This window comes from Pyrgilauda ruficollis, unplaced genomic scaffold (genome assembly GCF_017590135.1).
Source record: "Pyrgilauda ruficollis isolate IOZ18807 unplaced genomic scaffold, ASM1759013v1 scaffold12, whole genome shotgun sequence".
Taxonomy (NCBI): Eukaryota; Metazoa; Chordata; class Aves; order Passeriformes; family Passeridae; genus Pyrgilauda; species Pyrgilauda ruficollis.
In genome coordinates, this window is record NW_024510321.1 from 1,202,883 (window position 1) to 1,223,247 (window position 20,365).

General features: G+C 41.1%; 1 protein-coding gene across 1 annotated transcript in view; it reads right to left on the bottom strand.

The window, feature by feature from the left end:
* The window catches only part of ADCYAP1R1 (ADCYAP receptor type I), a 113,847-nt gene extending 93,720 nt beyond the window's left edge, over positions 1–20,127 (bottom strand). Inside the window, exon 1 of the mRNA XM_041488035.1 lies at positions 20,077–20,127. Within this exon, the coding sequence (XP_041343969.1) occupies positions 20,077–20,127 (51 nt within the window). The remainder of the gene's footprint in view (positions 1–20,076) is intronic.
* Between the last annotated feature and the right edge of the window lie 238 nt (positions 20,128–20,365).

Below are 20,365 nucleotides of genomic sequence, written 5' to 3' on the forward strand. Positions count from 1 at the left end.
CTAATAGCAGGGGATGCTTTTCAAAACCTTGTACTGGCAGGATGAACCACTCACTGGAAAAGTGATTAAAAATACTGCTAGACATAATGTGCTTGAGGTGAAACTAAGGCTTTAATAGCCCTTCTGATTGCTAACTTTATATTGCATAAAAATGGCTTTCTCCAGCAATTCCTGGGAATTTCCTCTCCAAAGATAAAATCCTGAAGTACAACTTCCAGTTTGGATCTTTCCTTCATTCCTCAGAGGCCAACGTCAGTCTGAAATGCTGATAACCTCCTGCCAGCATTGCAATTCCCACTTATTTTTCAAATTGTGCAAAAGAAAGGGAATTTAGGTGTTCAAATCAGGGTCTCTACTCCCTTACCAAACTTTATGGGCAGATTCTCACCACTTTGAGAGCTTTTAGCATGGAGCAAGATTGGGTTGCATGGCCTCACTGCAGGATATCAGGGCTGCAGGACTTGCAAATATCACTGACAATCTCTTCCAAGGACATTTTCCAGCTCCTGACACAGGTTGTGACATGTTAGAGCTGTTGGCAAGAGAACAGCCCAGTGTGGATCCAGGGTTTGGCCAAGTCTCTGTCACAGCAAGAGATTTCCTGGATTGGGTTACAGGCAAGTCATGCATATGTAAATTGCTGGAATTTGTGACTGACAAAGGAGGAAAAATTATGACTATTTTTTTCCTCTGTGGTCCTACTACTCCAGCCTCAGGTGACCATTTCAGATTTAGCACAGAAGTTCAGATTAATTAATTAATAAAAATGACTGGAGTGGAAGCTGGAGGGTGGGATCTGTGTTTTTTAACACATTGTACCTGGCTCTGAAGTGAGGATTTCTATCAGCATAAATCTGGGATGAGATGTTCAGAGTCAGCTGAACACATGAAACGAGGGAGCTGAAATAGAAACACTTTAATTTCTGAGCAATCTGGGACACGCTGTCCATATAATCTGGGGAACTGCTGATCTGGAGGGGTAAACCTGTAGGTGACAATAATGTTGATTTTTCAGCTCCCAGATTTTCTCTGTTAGATCAATCTGCTGTCTGGGCAAAACTACTGGTTACTCTGAACTCTGAAATTGCCACATAAACTCTGAATAAGGTGATCCTGAAGAAGGTCCTGGACCATCATTTTTACAGCTATATTTTATGCCAGCAATAGCAACAGCTTGAAAGGCATCTTCTCCTCTCCTATCTTCTCCAGAGGATTTTCAGGAAAAGCACACCTTTTTCACTCTTTAGGCAGCACTGGCAATACAGGAATGCCCCCTGTTTAAAGCAGAGTCTGTATCAGCTACCAGAGCAACCCAAAATCAATAGGATGTAAAAGATAACCTAGAGCTTTACCCTTCTCTTCCTGGTCTACAGATTTTATGTTGAAAGCTTCAGTCTCTCCCACTCTTTGCCTCCACCCAGGCATCCCTGTCTCTGGTGGCTTTCCCTGATTGATGTCAAATATCACATGTGCCTTCCAGGGAAAACCATGGAAGCACAGGATAATTCAGGTTGGAAGGGATCCGCAGAAGAATCCAGCTCAAGCTTCCACTGAAAGCAGGGGCAGCAATGGAATTGGTTAATTCCAATTAGCCAATATGGGTTTAATTGGGTTTTTTTCCACCTGCATTTTGGAAAACTCTGAAGAAGTTTTGAAGACTGCACATCTTTGGTGGAACTAACCCCCGTGCTCACTTATTCTCAGAGTAAAAAGGATTCTCTCCAACATGAACCTCCCTTGTCTGAGGTCACACCAACATTCTGTTGTTTACACCAACATTCTGCTGTTCTCCTGCCACACATCACAATGAGAACCCTGGCACTTTCCTCCTCAAGCTCTCCTCATAAATACCACAAGCCTTCTATAAAGTAGACCCTTAATTTTCTCTCCTTCCACCTGGCAAAAAGCTAAATTTCCTCATCCTCTCCTCCCAGGCAATCTCAGTGTCCCTCCTTTGAACTTGCTACAGTTGACTGATGTATAGAGGAGCCTAAAACTGGATTTAATATTCAACAAGTAGTAGATTTAGATGAGATATTTGAAAAAAATTCTCTCCTGTGAGGGTGGGCAGGCCCTGGCACAGGTGCCCAGAGCAGCTGTGGCTGCCCCTGGATCCTGAAAGTGTCCCAGGCCAGGCTGGATGGGGCTTGGAGCAACCTGGGACAGTGGAAGGTGTCCCTGCCATGACAGGGGTGGGATGGGATGATCTTTAAGGTCCCCTCTGACCAAAACCATTCTGTGATTCTATGATGTACAAGTGATCCATCAAGTGCTGAGTAGATGGGGACAAACATTTCCTTGTACCTACTGCCTTTGCTCTCAATCCAGCCCAGGACACTGCTGGCCTTCTCTGCTTTCCTCAGCACCCGTGCAAAGTGTGCAGTCTCAAGGCTCACAGAATTTCTTGAGTATTTTTTTCACACTGCAAAGAACTCTTGAGGACTTTCACTGAGGGAATCTGTGCTGACATCAGGGCTCTCTCACTGAGAAGCTTTCAGCAGCTCTGCAGCTGTCGTGCTGCTGGATGCCACGTTCATTTGCAAAGGAAGCTCTTGGCGTTACTTGTTATTATTTGCCCGCTTATACTTCAGTACATTTAAACAAAACCCTGAAGAGAAAAGGTCCCCGACAGGAAATTTGTTTTGCAGAGGCTCCCAGCAAGTTCAGGAGCCCCATCTGAGTCACACTTGGAACAGGAACGCGTCGATGAACAGCTACGGGAGGCTGCAGAAACACTTTCTGCACACACATACCCTGCCCAGGGGAGGAAGCTTTAATTAATCTGCTAATTAAATTAAAGCTATTTGCCCTCAGCTAGCACACACACTCTTCCCTTTCCCTCCTCCCTGCAGGCAGCTCCAGTGAATGCCTCGTGCTGCAGCTCTTACTCCAATATTCCCCAGAGGGGCTCTGGGAATGGGGAGACCACTGGAGAAGGAAGGTAAAAAGCTCATTACAGCAGTAATTGGGAGTGCTTGAGCTTATTCTCAAATTCCCTCCTTCTCCTTTCAGTGCTCAGAGACACTGGGCTGGGTATTGTGCTGAAGTGGAGGATGAAAAACAAATCACTTCACAACTGGAAAAACCCCAAAGGAATCAAATCTTTGTACAAAAGGTTGTGCTTAGTGTTGTTTTCTCAGCTAGCCTTTCTTTCCCCTTCTTGTTTCTGGAAGGTTTCAGCACTATTTTGCTGTAAAAACTCAAGGAGGTGAATAAAGTACATTTTTTCTGAAAACTGAATAGAGTTTCAGAACACCAGTGTGAAGTTCAGCTAAAGGGATCAGAAAGGAAAAGATGGAGCAGCCACAGCTTCTCTGGGCACCCTGTGCCAGCGCCTCAGCACCCTCACAGGGAAGAATTTCTTCCTTTTATCCCATCTAAACCTGCCCTCTGTCAGTTTGAATCCATTTCCTCTTGTTCTATCACTACAAACCCTTGTCAAAAGTCTCTGTCCAGCTCTCTTAGAGGCCCCATGAGGTGGCATTCAAGTAATCTGGTTTAAGGGTAAGGAAATTTTTTACTTTGAGTTTTAAAAGGTGATGTAATCTCCTCCATTGAAAAAAAACCCACCAAATTTAAGCAAACAAACCAAACCAAGCCAAAAAAAAAAAAGCCAAACAAACACACAAACAAAACCTGAAAAGCAAAAAAAAAAAAAAAACCCAAAAACAAAAAAAAAAAAAAAAAAAAAAAAAAAAAAAAAAAAAAAAAAAAAAAAGCCAAAAAAACACACAAACAAAACCTGAAAAAAAAAAAAAAAAAAAAAAACCCAAAAACCAACAACAACAACAACAACAACAAAAAGAAACAAAAAACCAAAACAAAGAGAAAAAAAGACAAAAAATAAGGAAGAAAAAAAGTTGAGATATATTAACACACTCCTGCAGGATGACAAAAGATATTGAAACAACTGAATTTCCGACAAAACAGAGAACTCCAAATTCCATCCACCGTGGTCCCTCAGTCTGAGTTTATACCACAGAGAGTGTGAATAATGCCACTTTTATTAGATGATCTAGCAAAGCAGAGTTCCTGCTTTCAGGGTTGTCTGCCTACTGACAGCCACCTTATCTCTGTTTTTAGGGCTGTCTCATGGCTGTGCTGCTGAGGAGCATCAGGAAACTCCTCTCACAACCAGTTAATGCTTTGGACAGTTGGTTTTGATCAATATTTATGACTTAAGTTATCAGGGTGAAAAAAAAGAGAGAAGGAAACTTGCAGTGCCAGTGTTTGTGTCAGTGTTTGTGTCCTGCTGGTAACAAAAATGGGATCCCAAGGTGAATTGAGTGGCTGCAGATCCAGCTCTGGTGGATCCCATCCCCATCTTCCTTTTTGGAAACTCTGATTTGTGCCTCATTCTTTCACCTTCAGCACCCCAGACTGTATGGACCTGATACCTCAGGTTTTAGCTTTTATATTTTCAGATTCTGTGCTGCTTTACTGTGTGGGTCTGAGCTTCACATCAGGGCATGGTGAGCTCTGTGCACAGAGCAGGGAGACAAAACAATTCCTGCTCCAGCTGGGCACCAAGGACAAATGATCCAAATCTCAGCCCAGGAGCACAAACCCCGTGGGCTGGAGAGAGAAAAACAAGCAGGATGGGAGTGCAGGGGCTGAGCTGGAATTGGACACTGAACTGCAATGTGCACATGGAGCAGAGCTGATCCCAGGGAGAGACCCCGGGAGCGCTCGTGCATTTTGGGACCATTTGGGTTCATCTTGGCTGCAGCCCTGGCTGGGCTCTTGTGCTGCCCAAGGTGGATCCATGGAGGAGATCCTTTGAATCAATCCCTGCTTTAACTCTGTCTGGTCTCTGTTCTAGGTCAGCCTGCACAAGGCATCAGGCCAGTGGAAGCAGCGGGCACAGGGTTGAGCACCAGCATTTAAATATCTGGAAACAGCTCTTGAACAGAAACATTTCAATGCAATTGTCAGGAAACAAAACCTCTGATGGTGCACAGTGGCATCCTGACAGTGAATAACCAAGCTCTGGGCAGATAAATCCCTGCCAGAGGAGTGATCAGTTCCACCAACACAATTTCCCCCCAGTGCAGCAGAAGGGATTTGGTATGTTTGTAATTCATTGTTGTTTAACCACATGCAGCATTTCTGTCTTGGGCATCTGTATGCTTAAAATGACAATTTGATGTCATTTATAATGATGATTTGGACACCACTGAGATTAGGAAGACACATTACCTGTTTTATAGTATTTAACTCATTAAATGTTTCAGTGTCTCCATTAATGCATATTAACAAATAATGACTTTCAGTGGGAGATTTGGCCTTTGTCTTTAACCCTATAACCTACATTATAATAATATTATTTCTATTTTATATATATATTATATTTTCAGAGCCTGAGAACATCCATCTCTGAATTAGGATCATGCCTCATGATCTGGATGCAGCACAAATGTGCCCCTCTCAAGGACATGCAGTGAACAGGGGATGAAAAATAACTTTGGACCTCAATTCCCCATCCCTGATGTTTCAAAGGAACAATAAACCCACAAAATTCTTTTAGAGATGCTATAAAAGAGAGGCCCAGACTCACAGTCAGCAGGGACCTGTGCATTAGCCATAATAAAACCAAAATAAGCAGTAATTAATTAGTGACATTTTCACAGGAGCTTGAGAGACAGGAAAACACAATCACACCCAGTTCCTTTCTTCAGTCACAAGAGCTGAACTCCAGAACATCTCAGACAAGGTGTGACAATTAGAGGGCTTTTCTTTTTACACATTATGAAAAATTCAGACACATCACCCTCAATTCCTTTTCGGAGGAGTTGAGAGCAGCTGATATAGGAGGAGAGAAGAGATGGAACAGCAAATGACCAAAAAAAAACCAGATGAAACCTCTGGTCCACATCACAGCCTTGGCAGAATATCCAGAAATGTTTCCTATTAACAGCTGGAGCCTTCCTATACCCTGGAAAATCTTCCCTGGTTGAAGTCGACTCTGAACACTCCTGATTTTTTTTTTTTTTAATTTTATTCACATTGCTATGGGATGAGATCCTCAAAAGTTGAAGTTTTGGAAGGATAACCTACTGTATAAAAATCTGGACTAGCATGGAACAACATATTTGAGAGCAGTTCTTGCTGCAGCTGTGTTATACATCCAGCTCACTCTTTCTTTCCAAACTTTTTCCTTTTTTTTTTACCTTTTCCTAACGTTTTATGAGTTAATATAATTATTTACTATTGCTGTATCAAGAATACTCTGCCATTACAAACTGCAACTCAAAGTTCTTATGAACCGTGGTGTAAAAATGCAACTTATTACTTAATCCTGAAAAGATTGTATTTCCTATCCATATGTGATTCCTTATCTGAATGCTTTACTTCACATGGAGTCAGGATAGGAGCATAAAAGGTGTGCCAAAAGGAATTTATCACCCGTGCACTGCTCATGAGGCTTCCTTAGAAAACCCTACACAACATTTCCTGAGCTGAACCTCTAGGAGCTATCAAAAAGTTCAGAAATGAAAAAAAAAAAAAATTAAAATTACAGAACATTACAAAACAGCACTGCAGAATTACTAGAAACCAAACCAAACCCAACCCAGTGCCAGATTGCACACCCACCCTCAAATCCCTGTTTCACTCTTATATCACTGCGGGGTGGGGTTTGATTTAAGGAGGGACAACGTGCAGGGACCGAGATGGTCGGGTGTTGCCACCAGATCTCCCCCTTAAAGGGTGACTTCACTCCAAACAAACCAGCAGGGCTTGGCTGCCTTTCAGACCCCGACAGATAAGCCACAGGTCTCGCTGTCAGAGCCTTGTCGTGACCCAGATTCTGCTCCAGCATCTTCTGCCTTTTGTGCCACACTGAAATCTCCTCAGAAAAGGGATATGTTGCTAAATAACAGAATAACAGGATGGGTTTTGTTAACCTGGCAGCACAAGTCCTGTTGTTCTTGACTGTTACAGCAGTTAATCTGCATTTCACAAGAAGAATAAGGAAAAAAAATTAATAATAATAAAAAATAAAAAGGTTGTTTTTTTTCATAGTAAGTTCATGAAAAGACATTTCTGAAGTGTTGGCAGGTACAGGGACATTGTGGATGCAGAGCTGGTGGCACAGGGGCTTTGCCCAGGGTAGCAGAAGCCTCAGCTGTGCTGTTTGCAGCTGACTGCAATGCACAGCCTTTGAAAATCAGAACCTTTTGCATATTTAAACAAGAGACAATTTTTCTTTTTCAAGAAAGGGAAAAAAAATAGGGTTTAGAGCCAAAGTATAAATGGCTGCAGCTCTACATGACAGATAAGAAGTGCTGGCTGATATATTCAAGCACCTCTTCCTAAATTTAATGTGCTAAAGGTGGAGAAGTGTCAATAAGCTGGCACCCTGGAAAAGAGGTGAGAGTTCTGCTGGGGTTTTTGTGCATGCCATATCAGTGGGGTCCCTGACTGTCAACTAAGAGAGCCCAATCTTACATGTTTGAGATTGAAAATGCCAGATCCTACTTCATGTGTGACATGGAATTACAGAATATCCTCAGTTGCAAGGGACACACACGGATCACTGAGTCCAGCTGCTGGCCCTGCACAGGACACCCCAAAAATCCCACCAGGTGAGAGAATTGTCCAAAAATTCCTTGAGCTCTGCTGGGCTTGGTGCCACCACAACTTCTCTAAGAAACCTGTTCCAGTGCCTGACAAAACTCTGGGAGGAAGAAATTTTTCCTGATATCCAAGCCCATCATAACCTCACTGATCCTGGCTCTGGAATGCTCAGCCACCCTTGATTCCCACATCCCTTGGTGTGTCTTGACCTATTCCCCACCCCAGCAGCACAAGCCAAATTTTGCTTCTTTCTCAGTGGTGGCTGCTGAGAGCCACACAAAAAAAAATCAATCCAACCTCAGAACACCTGCCCTGCCTGGCAGGACAGCCCTGAGTTTGTACCTGTGTCTTGTTCTCAGTAAACCAAAACCTCAGAAAAGGTTGTCGCTCAGTTTCTGCTGGATTTCCCTAAATAAATTCCTGCCCAGGACCTGAAGTGCCCAGAATTTCTCAGTTATTGACCTTTACCAGCTTCATCTTCACCTCCCTGCTCATATCCAGGTGCTAATTTCTCTTCTGCTGATGAATTTCAGAAAGAAATTACTGATGAGTTACGGAAAGAAAACTCAGTTCCACCATGCCCATTAATTTTACTTCTCAGGGAGCTCAGGCACAGGCTGGGACAGCTGGGAATGTTCACCTGGAGAAGAGATGGATCCAGGGAGAGCTCAGAGCCCCTTCTAGGGCCTAAAGGGGCTCCAGGAGAGCTGGAGAGGGACTGGGGACACAGGGGGATGATTTTAACCTGTCAGAGGGCAGGATTAGGTGGGATATTGGGAAGAAATTCTTCCCTGGGAGGGTGGTGAGGTCCTGGCACAGGGTGCCCAGAGAAGCTGTGGCTGCCCCTGGATCCCTGGAAGTGTCCAAGGCCAGGCTGGATGGAGCTTGGAGCAGCCTGGGATAGTGGAAGGTGTCCCTGCCCATTTCAGGGTGGAATAGGATGATTTAAGTTCCCTTCCAACCCAAATCATTCCATAATTCTCTGATTCTCTGATTTTTTGATAATTGTCCATCACAGAAACAGACACGTGCAATGGAATAAAGACATGCAGAGCACTTCTTCTCCACTTATTTCTGAATTTCAACATGATAAAAAAAAAGATTTTATATATATATATATATATATATATATATATATGTATGTAGTTCCAAAGTCCCTGAAATTGTAATGTTAAAATTGTGGTAATGTTCTAATCTATTCAGATTGAAGCTAATAGAAGGAAGAAAGTCTCGTTTTCCAGGGAAAATGACAGGATCAGAAATGGGAGCAGCTCTTTTGGCTGCTCTGATTTCCCTGCTCTCAGAAGAAAACATTAACACATGTAAATACTCTCTGTGTAATCCATGCTGAAGAGAGAAACAGAGCAGGGATTCCTCTGCCAGGAGAGCAAATTGCTGTCATACTTCAGCTAAACAAAGAATTGAAAGCAAAACTGGTTGAACCTCTTTTATATTGTCCCTCATGGATTATTCTGGGTGACTCCAATATGTTAACTCATTTATTTGATCCTCAGGGTTACTGTGTTCAGAATTTCTACATTACACCTTTGATAACAGATAAATATTTCACATTTTCACACATGGAAGAAAAATCACAAAGTTCTGAATAATACAAACAATGCCCCAAAAGCAGTACTGAGAACAGAATTTTCTCTAGATTAATGTTATTCCTGTCAAACATCCCTGTACACATCTCTGTCAAACTCCCCTTTTTTCTTCCTTGCAGTACATTAAATAGGATTGAATTTTTCCCCACTTTCAGCAGCAATTTTGCAATGGCTTCTGACATCTTTGCAGCTGGTTGGGGTTTGGGTTTTTTTTCCCAAATTTTCCCTTTGCAGGCAGCACCATGTAGAGGGGAGCTGCCCTCAGTACAAGACGAGCTGCCCCTAAAATACTGATTGTCATTCCCAAGGCATCATTTTGGATTTTGTTAACAGAGGTGTAGCAAAAAATCCAGGGATACAAAAGGGAAAAGAAGTTTCATTTCTATCTTTTTATTCCCTAAGTGAAATAAGCTAAGCTGCAGAATTCATGTTATCACCAGAAGGTGAAAACCAATGGAAAATAAGCTTTATAATTTTTTGTCCCCATCTTCTGCTTTAATTCACAGAAAAAAAATCCTTTAATATTAAAATAGAATCAGCAAACAGCTGGATAAATAGAACAAACAAACTGCTGTGGAGAAAGAAAAAGTATCAGTGCAAAAGTGAAGGCATTGCTTTGCAGCAACACCCAGGGTGTCCCCAAGCTGCTCTGCCATGTGCTGTCCATGGACATGGATTTTGGGGGATGGAATAATTTAGATACCAGGTCATGTGCAAGGAAATGTGTGGGGAAAAGCAGAAAAATAGGGATGTGCAATGAAATAATGACCTGAGGTCATCATATCCAACCAATGACATATTTTAAGGGTTTGAGCTACAAAAGAGATGGAATACACAACCCAACATTCCCTTTTTTTTTTTTTTTTTTTTTCTTAAATTTCAGGATACTGAAGATACAAAGCTCAGAATGTCTGAGAGCTCCTTACCCCTGGACAAAAGGGCCTCACCACCCTAACATGGAAGAATTTCTTCCTAATATCGCATTTAATCTCCTCTTTTTGAGTTTAAAGCCATCAACCCTTGTCCTAAGATGAGCTCCAGTCTGGACACTCTTCTGTCTAACAGGTTTATTGAGTTTTTAATGAAATTTATTTTTCTGTAAGGAATCAAGAAAAAATCTCTGCCTCAACATTCACATGAAACTGATAGAAAATTAATTTTCCTGAGATTGTTGTTCCTCTGTCAAATTCAGTGGAACTGACCCACAGCATTCAGGTTTGAAGGGTACATGGAGGAATAGAAAAATCAATATATTTCCATATATGTGATCATATTAATTTGCTTTCTTTAGGGTATTAAGAACCCTTCAGCATCTTTCAGCCCATTCCCACTGATGCTGTACAAAATTCCTGGCTCTCCCACAGCTGCAGTTTACTGAATTTTTTTTTGTGAAATTTATCTTTCTGTAAGGAAATAAGAAAAAAAACTCTGCCTAAACATTGGCAAGAAATGGTTAGAAATTTACTTTTTCTGAGAATGTGGTTCTTCTGTCAAATTCAGTTGAACTGACCCACAGCATTCAGGTTTGAAGGCACATGGAGGAACAGAAAAATCAGTATATTTCCATATATGTGACCATATGAGTTTTCTGTCCTAAAGTTATTAGGAGCCCTTCAGCATCTTTCAGCCCATTCCCACTGATGCTGTACAAAATTCCTGGCTCTCCCACAGCTGCAGTTTATTGAGTTTCTTGTGAAATGTAGCTTTCTGTAAGGAATTCATTAAAAAGCTCTGCCTAAAATCTCGCATTAAACTCTTAGAAAATTAATTTTTCTGAGAATGTGGTTCTTCTGTCAAATTCAGTTGAACTGACCCACAGCATTCAGGTTTGAAGGGTACATGGAGGAATAGAAAAATCAATATATTTCCATATATGTGATCATATTAATTTGCTTTCTTTAGGGTATTAAGAACCCTTCAGCATCTTTCAGCCCATTCCCACTGATGCTGTACAAAATTCCTGTCTCTCCCAGAGCTGCTCTGAAATGAAGAGTTCCTGGGAATTCCTACAGCTACAGCCACTTGTGGATGAACAGTAAATTCATCATTTTGGGGGGCAAACCTTTTAAACTAAAAACACACAGTGAGAGTAGACGGTTATTTCAAACGAGATGCAGTTTGTTCACCTGGTGTTTCTGAATGAGTTCAGACCCAATAAACAACACATGATGGCCCAAAAGTTTAGATCTGACACATTTATGTTGCTGGAAGAGGTGCTGAAATGGATTTGGATTGAAATTACATGAGAAATTTGCTGTTGCAGAGCAAATCTGTTTTTTCTTTTTTTTAAATAATGGAGAAAATTATCATAACTGGCTAACAGAGACCTAATAACTAAAACCAGCTCAGTCAGAGGGCAGCAGGAAAAAGAACATTTTAATATCTCTGAGGAAGGGAAAACTTGCTACTCTTGAGCTTTAGCGTATCTCTAATCCTACCCAATCTCCATTTTGCATTATCAGTTATCTTGCAAGCCTCTAGCAAACAAGAAAGCATAAAGTAAAGGTCTAAAAACCAGTTTTATGTCAAATATCAAAAATGTTCGGATGTGGCTATCAGGGAAGAAAAAAAACAAATTAAAATCTCTGGACTGCCCCTTCCCAAATGTGCAATTAGTAGTGGGTGAAATTATTGACAAATTGTTGTAGAAGTCTTCAAACCCAAGCAAAGCCTGGATTTAAGCCTAAATAACCCCTCAATAACACATTTTGGTCACAGATTTTAAGTAGGAGAGATACTGTGGGGCAAAATCATTTGGAAAGGGGACACAGCAGATAAAGTGTTTTCTTCTGTCTAAAGCTCTTAGAGAATTAATATTCCCTTAGAGAATGCTGCACTCCAAAAGGAGCCCACAGAGCAAGAAAAGAGCACTGCAGAAATGTGTTATTGGGAAGGGCAGGAACAGGAAAATCCTTTATCACTCTGAAATCCTCCAGAGAAATCCAGATCTAGAGGGGCTGGAGCAGCGGGGTCAGGCACTGAACGTGCACAAAGGTTGGGAAACCTCAAACTCCCCAGCACAAATTAAATCTGCCTCAAAGATGTTCCTTGAGACCATTTTCCCTCAACATGTTGATTGGATTGATAGCCAAAAAACCAAAACCCCAAAAAAAGCCACAAAAATCCATTAAAAACCCAAACAAACAAACAAACAACCCCCAAAAAAATCCAAAAAAAACCCAAAAAACCCACAAAAAAAATTAAAAAACCCAAATAAATAAACAAACAACCCCAAAAAAAACCCAAAAACAAAACCCACAAGCATCTGGCATTTGTTCCTTTTAAAAAGAGCTGAGGAGTGTTAAGGACTGTTCATTTCCATATTGTTTCTTGTTTGAAGAAAATAACTATTTAGAAATCTTAGATGCAAAAAGAAAGGGAGAAAAGTGGTTTAAATTGAGATTGGATTCTTTGAACTCTATTGGAAGTAATAATTCTGTGAAAGTACTACAGAATATTTTTTAAATGTTGTTCTGTGGGGAAAATATTTCTCCTGTTTTGTTTAAAATAGATCTTCTTTGGGTTTGGGGTGTTTTTATGATGATTCTGAAGTATTTAATGGATGTATTTATAGTATTTTTTTTTTCTTCAGACACAAAGATCCATTGGCATTTGCCCTCACTCGTACAAGAACATACATTTAATATTGAATTTTAAAAATGTCTTCCAGGAACCAAGAGTAGTAAACAGCATTTGTGATAACCTTACAAACCTCCCTACCAAGATGAGTCACAAGACACTGAAAATTCAAGACAATCAATTGGTCAAGGGTGAGTTACTGTCATCTATTCCTGATGCACATAACATTTATTATACATGCCCAATAAAAATGAGATTTCTAAAAACTAAAGAGACCAAAGTTTAGTCTAAAGTAGTTTTTTTTTTAGGGCCCTGCAGTAAAGAGAGCATTAAGGGGATTTTAGGATGGGTTATACCAATGTCTAGAGGTGTCTAACACCAAGTACAGAAGAACACTAAATATAGAAGAAACAAAATTATATATAAATATAGATAAATAAATATCTTCGTCTGAGGCCCTGGCAGAGGTTGGCAAGAGAAGCTGTGGCTGCCCCTGAATCCCTGGAAGTGTCCAGGCTGGGTTGGACAGGGCTTGGAGCAGCCTGGGATGGTGGGAGGTGTCCCTGCCATGGCAGGGGTGGCACTGGATGGGCTTTAAGGTCCCTTCCAACCCCAGCCATTCTGGGATTCTATTATTCTAATCCAGATATCCAGCATTTAGAGGGCTAATTAATGCTCTAAGTGAATTTCCTGACTTATTTATGTGCAGAACTCAGCTCTAACACACACAGAGGAAAGTTCAGAGGCAGCTCTGATTCGTTCATGGCGTCCTTTTAGGCAAAACTGGCATTATATGCTGTCACCCTGCTTTTTTAAGTTCTTCTAAGCTTTCTGATATTTACATTCTTGTAATGCACTTTCTCACACACTTTCTGTAAATAATGAATTTGCATTCTTTTATGGAGGAGGAGAGATTTGATGGACTGTTGGTTTGTCCAGCGTCATTGGAGAGATGGCACTGTCACTTTTGGCAATCTATAAATGTTGGAGTCAGAAAATAAACTCCCTTTTTTACCTTGAGAGAGCTCAAGGTGTCCACGTCGTGTTATTTCATGTCCTATAGCGACAACACGGCACGGAAGAAAAAGATCACAGAGATCATCAGATTTTGGTACAGACGGGATCCACAGCTGCAAAATCTGCACTTCCACATGGGGAAAATAAACCTGAGACAAACACAACCTTCTTGTCAGGAGCACAGGTTTCCCTGGAGTGAGCAACTCACCCCTTGCCCAGGGGAACACAGAAGGGTTTGTGGGGTTGGGCTCTGTGGCCCTGGGGGCTGCAGTGACAGCAGCACGTGGGTTTTAGGGCTGGCACTGCTTTCTAAGGGGCCTTTTAAGCCTAAGAGGTTAAAAAGCCAGGTTGTTATTGCTTTGGAAAAGAAGCCCTGGAAACCCCCTCAAGCCTGGCAAACTCTGCTTTCCCAGCCCCACAGCTGGGCTCAGATGCTCTTTGGGAGTTTGGTCTGCAGAGTTTGTGGAGTGGGAGCCACTGACCCCATGTGCTCCCTCAGAAAGGATTCCAACAACATTCCCTGAGCCCCAGGCAGGGCTCAGTCCCTGCTGTAGGATCCACACTCACTCTGAGAAGCAGCAGGGTTTATTCCACAGATTGGGGAAAAAAAATCTTTATTGCAAGCCCTGGTGAGAGGGGCAGGAGGGAATCCAATAGACAAATCCCTAACAGAGGAATAGTGTTGTAAATGTGATTTTTTTTTCATATTTTTGTCCTCTCTTCCTGCTCTTTTGCTTCCATTTCCCCCTCCTCTCCCATGCAGCTTTGGTTCTTCATCACAGCTCTCTCCTCAAGCTGCCTGCACAGGAAATCCTCCTGGGCTGCTGAGTCAGTAAACCCAAGGAATTGCAGGCAACACTCTTCTTGAAGTCTAGAGACTTGAAAACTATCCCTCCAGGAGCTGGGTATTAACAGCTGAGCAACACAAAAAATCACTGATTCTGATTTTACTTTTTTTTTTTTTTTACAGCCTCATTTTTAAGAACTCTTTCTAATGCCCAATTTGTTATTTGACTGCTCATCCAACCCTCCTGCAAGCTCATGAATGCAAAACCAGCAGGGAAAAAAAAATCACATTAATAAATGCCTTTATATCAGTGTTGTCATCATTTTATTTGCCTCTCACAGAAATTATTGCTACTTCCAGAGGGCAAAAAAAGGAACATTTTAATATAAAATAGGGCAACTATTTTTTGCTTTCTTACCTGCTGCTTTGCATTTCTAAGACTGAGATATCTTGTTTGTCTAAAGGGAAGTTGTGGTAGATAACTGTGTTTTTCCACAGTGTTGTGAACCCCATTTTGGTAGAATATGTGTATTTTTGGATTTTTTTCTCCCCCTGTCATTCATCTTTTTGTGCAAATCAGCTTAAAAAGATTAAAAATCTTCAAGGCCAGGCTGGTCAGGGCTCTGAAAATCTCTGTCTAATGGGAGGTATCCCTGCCCAGGACACCTGACATGACCTAAGGTCCCTTCCAACAGAAACCATCCTATGAAAAACATTTTAACATTTTAACCAGGTGTCTTTCTTTAGCTTCTGCAATAATCCTGACTGGCACCTGAGGTGCCCAGCTGAGGTTACAAGTGCCAGTGCACAGACACAGCACTAACACAATATCCAGGGCTCCCACCACCTTCAGGAGTGTAAAAACACTGAGTTTTCTCAGAAAAAAATCCACAGAGACTTAGAGATACGGCAGGAGGAAATCCCACTCCCACTCTGGCACTCTCTATAAGTTCCTATCCCACCTAACTGACAAGGCAACAATCATCTGGGACTTGAAATCCTAATTTTTGTGCCTCTGGAATGTCCTTGAAGTTGGTTGGTACCAAGGCCTCCGTGGTTTGGCCACACTGGTTTTCTCAGATGATTTTTTGTGACACCAGAATTCTGAACCTGTTCTTTGAAACTGTTTTACCCAGTATTACACATTCAAAGACTTTGTTTTTCTATTTTAAACAAGGCTTTTACGAGGTTGCTATTTTCTCCAGATTGCCCCCAGCACCAACTCCTCCTATTAAAATGGAAAAGCTCCAGCAGCATTAATGCCTTGCTTAGCTGAGTCTTTATCTCCTAAGGAGAACATTCCCAACAGTCCCCAGGCTGTGTTTGTATATAAAATATTTATATTTTCATTACATAAATAACAGGGAAGTCGCATGCAACTGTGCACTGTGTTGGAGAAACCTGCAGTCCTACAGAGAGCTTGACTTCTCTAACAGGGTTATGAGATGCTACAAATCACCAGGCAGGTAAACTCATTAAAAGCTCTCTCGTTAAGCCCTGGAATGGAAAAAAATGCTTTGCTTAAAGAGCAGGGACCAACCCAAGCTTTTATGTCTGTGCCTGAGGAGCCTCACGTTTTGGGCTGTGCTTAAAAACATTGCAGGCTGGGAGAGAAACTTGCAGAATTTTGTGTCTGAATGCACTGTGCCTCATCTTTTAAAAATAGCAGAGGCTGGAAGGTAGAGGATGCTATTTGAAGGTAGCCTGGCTCTGGGAGCGACAGCCAGGGATGAACAATGGAGGACACAGAGAGTTCTTGCTCTGTGGTTCTACACACCCTGAGAAGATTGAGAAATATTCCCCCTGCAGCAAACAGGGGCTGAGCAAACACTTCAGTTTCTCTCCTCAGCTCCTCATGAATTACTTATCTATCATCAGATGCAGGTTTCATTCTCTGCTCGGCGAGGTGCTGCCTGCACATCCAAATCTGTGTTTGCCCACCCGACTCTCACTCAGAGATCACACTCCAATGTTGTTACACAAGAGGCACCACTTACACCTTCCCTTTTTCCACATTTCTCTCTTTTTCTTTAAAAGGAGAACATTCTTCCCAGCTGATCAAACATTACACAGAATATTCTACCACTGGAAACATTTAATTAGATACATACCCACAAGAAATTCCAAGTATTAGGTGAAGAAATACATCAGATGGAATTATTCTGGACAGTTAGAACACCTGCATTGCAGTTACATTTAAAATTCAGTTCATACACCAAGCCAACTTTGTGAGTCATGAAACTCATTGTTTCTCAAGTACATTTGGAACCAGACAAAGGAATGGTGGTTTAGGATCCTTTCTTCTCCATAATTTTATGATGACTTTTGTTAATATTTTCCAATTAAAAAAAAAAACCAAACCCAACACATAACCCAGTGTTATCACAGATGAATGGAATGCAAAGTCAATCAAAATGCCAGTCAGAAAAATCAAAATGGCCAAACAAAAAAAAGACATCATGGAATCCTAGAAAGGTTTGGGTTGGAAGGGACCTCAAAGATCATCCTGTTCCAACCCCCTGCCATGGACAGGGACTCCTCCCACTACCCCAGGCTGTGCAGAGTTTCATCCAAAGCAAAGAATGGAAATTACTGGGAAGAGCTGAGCCAGAAGAAATCAGTTAAAACCAGCTAAAATAGCAACACAGGTATTTAAATCTAGGAAAGCACTTAAAATAGCACTGGCTCAAAATGCTCCTAAAGGAATTGCAGGCATCGTGGTGCCTTCTGTCCTGAGGGGTTCAGAGGTTAGGTTAATGCAGAGCAGCCTGTAAAACACATGAAAAGCTGAACCACCCTTGACTCTGACAGTTAGCACAGGCTCAAAATGCTAATTTCTAACTATTTCTTAGCATATTATATTGTTGTTGTCTAGTTGGAGCCTATACTTGAAGCCACTTGGAATTTTCCATTCATATTTGGTTCTCTTTTTGTCTTTTCTTGGTTTGTTTATGGACGTGGACATCAGTTTGGGGGCTTTTGTGGGTAAAATGGGTCTGACCAGATGTGCTTGGAGGAAAGCAGTATATAAACAGCTTTTTCCAGGAACATTGTGGAGTCTAAGATGACTTTCAATTACTCTTAATTATTTTTAAAGTCACATCCACCCCCTTGGTAGAAAATTGGAAAATCTGCATGACAGGAAAGTGCCAATTTGAGGTCACCAGCACAGCACATTACAGATGGTTCACAGGGAAAGGGAGTGCCCCAGTGGAGAGAAATGTGTTACCACAAGAACTGCAAAAGAATGACAGCAAGGGAAGAAACATAAATAATTTGGTCTGTGAAAAGAAATGTAGGGATTTAATGTGAAATGAATACTTATACACAAATTATTGTATCATCTCTGCGGTGGGCTCTGTGTGTGCAAGCACACAAATTCATGTGTGTTAAATGGGTAGCTTTATGTCTGGATTCCTGCAAAAGACTGCAGTAAAACCTTGTAATCATAAAGAAGATCACAAACTTAACAGAAGCAGAAAAAAAAAAAGCCGTTTTTTTTTTCTTATTAGCTCTGGTTTGCTATTTGGTATTTCATTAAGAACTGTTCTTTCCACAAGCTGGAGCTGATCACTAATTATCCAGCTCAGCAACCACAGTTATGTCCTGAAACGTGAGCAACTGGGAATTTTCTGTCCTTCTTCATCTGCCAGGAAGGTCACCCATCTGAGAGCTCAAGAGATTTGTTCATTTATTTCCCTTAATTAAAAACTGGTCACCTCTAAATAACAAGACACCTTTCAAGGGTCTCGAGCTGAGCACCAAAAATCTTGAAGTAATGAAGGCTGTTGGTCATTTAACAGAAATGCCTTTTGTCTTATGATAATTTAATTATTTTGGTTGCAGTCTGAAAAATATGCTTGCACAGCCAGGAATTCAGCTTTCCAGTTTCTCCCAGGGCAGGATCCATGTCATCAACACTTCCATGTCCAAAACACCAGCACCTGAATTTGAGCTGAACTCCTTTTATAGCCAGGAAAATCACAGTACCTAAATCAGGTTAAATTTGGGGGGTTTTCCCCCTCCCCATTAGCTTAGAGGAAGTTTTCATTAGTAATTTTAGAGAAGTATTATAAAAATTAAACATACTCAGTTTTTAATAAGTAATCATTTCTACCTGAGCAGGAAATCTAAGGAAGAGTCACAGGAGCCATGCTCTAGATAAAAATTCCATGTATTTGTATGTAAAGGACTGTATAATTTGGATGAACACAAGTATGGTACCAGTTCCAACCCGATTCTACAGAATTTAGCTGAATTATGCCACATTTCAGATGTGCAGTGAAATGGACTCTAAATAAGAACCAAAAGGAAAAAAAAATATATATTTTTGTGTGCCAAAGTGAAAACAACTTCTCTGTGCTTCCTGCTATGCATTGTAGAAGACAGGCCACATAACTGATACAAAAGAGCAAAAAACTGCAAAAACTGCTCAAAGATGCTCTGGTCACACCACCACCACAATAAACAGCTGCCATTTAAAAATAAAACCAACTAAATGTCACAAATTCTTTCAAATACTGGCTATTAAAGTGCACTAATGTGAAAATATCTGCGTATTAAGCAAGTGTGAAGCATTTGCATGGAAGTTGTAGAAGGCTCTTGGGGGGAATGAGCTGGAGGATTGAAATGCTGGTGCAGTTTGTCACTGAATCCCTGTGAGCAAAGCTCCTGGAGAAGAGCTGAAAAGCACATTTGTGAGCAATGGTTTCACACAGAATTGTGCTGAATGCCACAAGAGGTTATTGCAGGGCTTGTGTGCGACTCCTCACAGCTACAAAGGGGGGGAAAAAGATCTTTTTTCAGTGTTTTTGTGGCTGTTATGTGAGGAGATGTGCAGTCATTGTGTGTAGGGACAATGGAGAGGGAGTTACAATCCCCAAACACGTTTACATGGAGTTATTAATGGAAGAGAACATTGTAAGTAAAGTAAAGTAAAGTAAATTAGGTAAAGACTTGTGGGGAAAATTAACCCCTGTCATCTTCATAAAGAGTCAAATATCTTCAGAAAGATGATGGATGACTTGAAGTGCCTTTAGTATCTTTAGAGGCCCATTTGTATTGTTTCTTAAAATTGCTCCTCTGAAAATGGAGGCCTCCAAAAGCACTGCCTGGGATATCTCAAGGTTTAGGTTTCATGGGGTGGGATGAAGGGAATCTTTAATTTTATCCCTCTGTCTGGAAAAAAAAAATATTTTTAAACCAATGGATTTGAAACAGAAGACACACTGGGGTTATTTCTAATTATGACTTTATTTTATTTTGAATCTCAGTTAAAAACAGTGAACAAATGCCCTCAAGGGATGGACTTGCCCTTCTCAGGATGAGCAATGTTCACAGTCCTAATTCATTAACAAAGGAGGCTGGAAAAGTCTCAACCCAAACTACGAGACCACCCAGAAAAATCCAGAAACAGTGTCAGCAGCAGATCCTTCCCTCTTGGCAAGTGCTGGCCTGGAGAACATGTATTTATAGCAGAACAATGCAAATAAAATCATTTTTCCTTACCACAGGAAGCAATACGAGGCTGAAGAAGCAGACCTTCCAGTTGATGGCCATCTTCTCTTCTAATTTTGGACAAGTTTTGCTCATTAACACTGAGATTAGGACTGAAGCAGAGGCTCTGCTGGTATTTTGAGGTCTTCACATCAATATCTCTGCAACAAAAGAGAAAAATTATTATAAATATGTAAATCATGGAGAGAATGAAAAAGAAATGGACAGAAAACAGACAACCCAACACTTGAATTGCAACTGGCACTTTTTAGAGATCAACCAGGCTTTTGCAGGTTTTAAA